Source organism: Halyomorpha halys, unplaced genomic scaffold (genome assembly GCF_000696795.3).
Source record: "Halyomorpha halys isolate HHAL.00 unplaced genomic scaffold, Hhal_1.1 Scaffold1572.1, whole genome shotgun sequence".
In the NCBI taxonomy this organism is placed as follows: Eukaryota; Metazoa; Arthropoda; class Insecta; order Hemiptera; family Pentatomidae; genus Halyomorpha; species Halyomorpha halys.
In genome coordinates, this window is record NW_027105758.1 from 11197 (window position 1) to 15804 (window position 4608).

Consider the following 4608-nt stretch of genomic DNA (forward strand, 5'->3'; position numbering starts at 1 on the left):
ACCAATAATGATTCTTCCGACGTAAACTTAGCAGACTCATCGATTTTGACTAAGAATTATACATAGTTTTCATTAAATTAATGAGAAATTGGGGTGAAATAACTGCCTTTTTCTCCTCTCGGCTCTTGTACTATTATATTAATTATAATTACGTACCGAAATATCACCTATAACCTATTAACATTATTTTCTCATTTACACAAAACAGAGTTTCCTATTCATAATAATGTTTTAATGATATAGAACTACGAATGAAAAATTAATTTTAACATTTTGAAACAGCTATCAATAATGATTCTCCCGACGTAAACTTAGCAGACTCATCGATTTTGACTAAGAATTATACATAGTTTTCATTAAGTAATCAAAAATGAGATATCTGCCTTTTTTTCTTCCCGACTCTTGTACTATAGTTTAATGTACTATAAAGTAGTTTATAATCTTTATGTTCGTGGGAGTAGAATTTTTCAAAAGCTATATCTCGAGAACTATTGATCGTAAATAGCTTTATTTGGGCTCATATTTTAGCAAATTTATTCTACTTCAAATTATGTTCTTTTAGGTTTTCTTGTGTTGGTAGTTTTAATGATATAGAACTACGAATGAAAAATTAATTTTAACATATTGAAACAGCCACCAATAATGATTCTTCCGACGTAAACTTAGCAGACTCATCGATTTTGACTAAGAATTATACATAGTTTTCATTAAATTAATGTAAAATTGGGGTGAAATAACTGCCCTTTTCTCCTCTCAGCTCTTGTACTATTATATTAATTATAATTACGTACAGAAATATCACCTATAACCTATTAACATTATGTTCTCATTTACACAAAACAGAGTTTCCTATTCATAATAATATAGATTTTATTAATTTATGTAAAACGTTTCAATGGCTTAAACAAATAAATATATATAATTCAAGTGATAAAGAAATAGGAGGAAATACGTTTGAACAGGTAGATAGGGTTAAGTATTTAGGTTCTACGGTAACTAGAAAAAACAAAATTGATGAGGAAATAAAAGCTACGTTGAAGGCGGGAAATGCTTGTTATTTTTCAATTTCGAAACTGCTTATCTCACGCCTCCTATCGAAAAACTTAAAAATTAGAATTTACAAAACCATTATCCTTCCCACTGTTCTTTATGGTTGGGAGACGTGGCCTCTTACACTAAGGGATGAACAGCGCCTTAGGGTTTTCGAAAATAAAGTATTACGCAAAATATTCGGACTGGTAAATATAATTCAAGTTATAGCATTGCTGCGTATAAGATGGGCATGTAAAGTTGTAGGGCTTAGTAACGAGCGGATCCCTAAAATGTTTATAAACACTGAAACGTAAGAGGGGTAGACCGAAACGTAGATAGGAGGATTGCGTTAAAACTAGTGGAATTGGGTTTAGAGGGGCATCACTGGAAGGATGTATGCAGAGAGCGTTTGGTGGTATCGGCATGGAACCTTTGAGTTCGTTAGGCCTTTATTATTATTATTATTATTATATAATTCAGGTTTTGTAACGCTTCGCGATATCCGACGCATCAAGACATCGCCTAGGTTGCAGGTTATTTACACCTATCACCGATTATGGTTGACATAATGTTCAATTTCTCAACGCTAGCCATGACCTCTTCCGGCAACAAGCTTCGAATGAACTCCACGGCGTAGAGGAAGCGCTACTCATGGGCGAAGACCTCGATGGCCAACGAAGCGACACAGGTTCCTGTCCTCTTTGGCGAGCAGATAACATCTTAGGATATTGTTCATGAATTGCAATTGGTCCTGCAGAGTGATTAACCTCAGGATAGCTAGGACATGCATCCAGATGTAGCAAGAAGTGTAATTTATTCGCGCTTTATCAGTGCTTTTATTAAATATTTTTTCTTGTGTCTTTTCTTTTCTATCCCCTAATTATATTTTGTTGGAAATTATATTTTTTTCTGTATTGTTCAATTAGGTAATTACCAGTATATGAGCGTTCTTTGGTGTTTAAATAAACCGTGAATTTGAAGTGTTTTTTCGATTCTAAAGACTTTTTTTTTTATTGCTGAATCAATACTAAGCTTCTCTCTCTTCGGTAATGAGTAAGAAATACAAATTCTAATTTAATACTCATGATAGTGGAAGTTGTACAACAAATATCACTAAGTGTTTTAGGATATTCAAAAAGAAATAGCTCCACCAAACTTAAACAGTTGTATCAAAAAGTAAATAGGAAAATAAAATGTAAAATGTTTAACAAATACAGCTTTAAATTTTAACCGAGAAATATTTTACAGACTATTATGATAACTTATGATGATTAATTTGAAAATGACAAAATATCCGAAACGTTATTAACATAACATATTTGAAAACATTTTTATAAAAAGTTGTTATGAATAAAATAAATGTAGTTCTATGTTTTTCTAAATCTATTAAGATGAATATTAAAAATAAAAGAATTAAAATTTACCTGAATGAGAATGCCAAAAGTGGGTACCAGTATTTGCAGCGTAATATCTGAAAAGAAAAAAAATTAAAATTATTTTTCTAGTAGAATACAAAAAAGATTTTAATTTATGCAAAACTATGAAAATTTCCAAAACGATTTTAGAATGACAATATTATCTTAATCTTTGAACAAGATATTTCGATAATAAATGTAAGAAGGTCAGGGTGCGATCAAATAAAAACTCAAATAGTGATAAACTTTTATAATTGAGCCAACGTTTCGCCCCACGTTGCAGAGCTTCGTCAGGGCTAAAAAAGACACACTTAAATGGTGTAAACATGAGTAAAAAAGTAAATAAAAAATTAAAAGGGTATACAATGAAACGTAAAAATGAAATAAGAATAATGAAAGGTTATAAACAATAAATGAAAATGGAAACAATAACAGATAAAAAGAAGAAGTATAAAAGAAAGTACAATCTGTAAATTTGTTTTTAATCTGTTATTATTTCCGTTTTCATTTATTATTAATGACCTTTAATTATTCTTATTTAATTTTTACGTTTCATTGTATAACCTTTTAATTTTTTATTTACTTTTTTACTCATGTTTACATCATTTAAGTGTTAGTATTTTTTTTAGCCCTGACGAAGCCCTGCAACGAGGGGCAAAACGTTGGCTCAATTAAAATAGTTTGTTACTATTTGAGTTTTTATTTGATCCCGGGTGTGATCAACCTTCTTCCATTTATTATTACACACGGTCAATCAGTGATCTTCAAGATATTTCGATTATTGTCCGTTCCACGAGATGAGAGAAATCTGGTAAACAAGAGCACGTGAGAGACAGGCCTATCAGAGGAAAGTATGGACAACACCCTCTCAAAACTCGAAATTCTCACAAGTGAACTTTCTGTGTAGTCGAATTCTCTCGATCCTCAGAACAGGATACAGGACCTCAAGAGGATCGGATTTATCTCAGCCAAGTTACTTCTCTTGAAAGTTAGTTATACAATATATTCTTGTTATGTTATGTAAAATTCTTGGAATTGATTTGTTCTTTTGTTAATATGGGTGATGGAATTTGGCTTAAAATAAGATGACGAAGAGACGACAAGTAACTATGTTATGACTGACCTGTAGACGAATCTAGATTTGGGCAGCACTGGACACTGGCTGACGTAGGGTACGCCGTCCATGTAGGGCGATTCCCGCTGATGGAGGCCGTGCCAGTGGATGGAAGTAGTATCCGAGACAAGATGATTCACCAGCTCGATCTCCAATCGGTCGCCGAGGCACACCTACAAGGAGGAAATTATTTAGTAATGACAAAACACAAAAGGTCGGAGTAAAACTCTGACGAAGAAACCGAATTATAACTAGGTTATAATTGATAGATGATAAACGAAGCGCTAAGTCTTGAACAGAGTTCAACCGACCACGCAGAATATAAAGGAATAAGTGGGAGGAGCTCTTATCAGATCTGGCAAGAACCAGAGGACTCACCATTTTGTTTGTTGTGTTAGGTTATTTGCTCGTAGTTTGTGTTTTGATTGTTTTGGATGTTTTTATAACTAACAAAGCAATGGATGGCAATAATAATAATAATAATGTAATGACAGTTGTCAATTAGCTCATCTTGATTCTCTTCTTCACAAGTTAGAAGATCAACAAGACATTCAGTAGCCAAACTTTCACTTCTCACTCAATTTAGGCATGTTTGAAAAAAATTACTATAATCAAAACTTAGAAGTAAACAATAACATGAACTTTTGGAAGGAAAGGTTACTAAACAAGTTGCTCATAAAATCCGCTAGGAGCTCTTATACATTTAACATTTAACATGACTTTAAATAGGGCTGCTCACAATCCTATACTTATGACATTTAACATATCATGAATACCCCTAGTGTATATTAGGGCTATTCATGATGTTGTGTTAAATGTAAAATGTTTTACCATGTTAAATGTTATAAGTATAGGATTGTCCTATTTAAAGGCATGAGTTCCTAGCGGATTTCCTGAGCAACTTGTTTTATAACCTCTTCTTCCAAAATTTCATGTTATTGTTTACTTCTAAGTTTGAAGCTTGAATCTTCTATCTTGTGAGGAAGGGAATCAAGATGAGCTAATTGACAACTGTAATTACATTATTATTATTGTCATCCATTGCTT

The 4608-nt window shown here is 32.4% G+C and overlaps 1 protein-coding gene across 1 annotated transcript in view; it reads right to left on the bottom strand.

Annotated features, from left to right (window-relative positions):
- LOC106690085 (uncharacterized) overlaps positions 1 to 4608 on the bottom strand; it is a gene marked incomplete at its 5' end in the record, with an annotated part of 33141 nt that overhangs the window by 8994 nt on the left and 19539 nt on the right. The window contains 2 exon segments of the mRNA XM_067053498.1: positions 2457 to 2503; positions 3571 to 3734. Of these exon segments, the coding sequence (XP_066909599.1) occupies positions 2457 to 2503; positions 3571 to 3734 (211 nt within the window).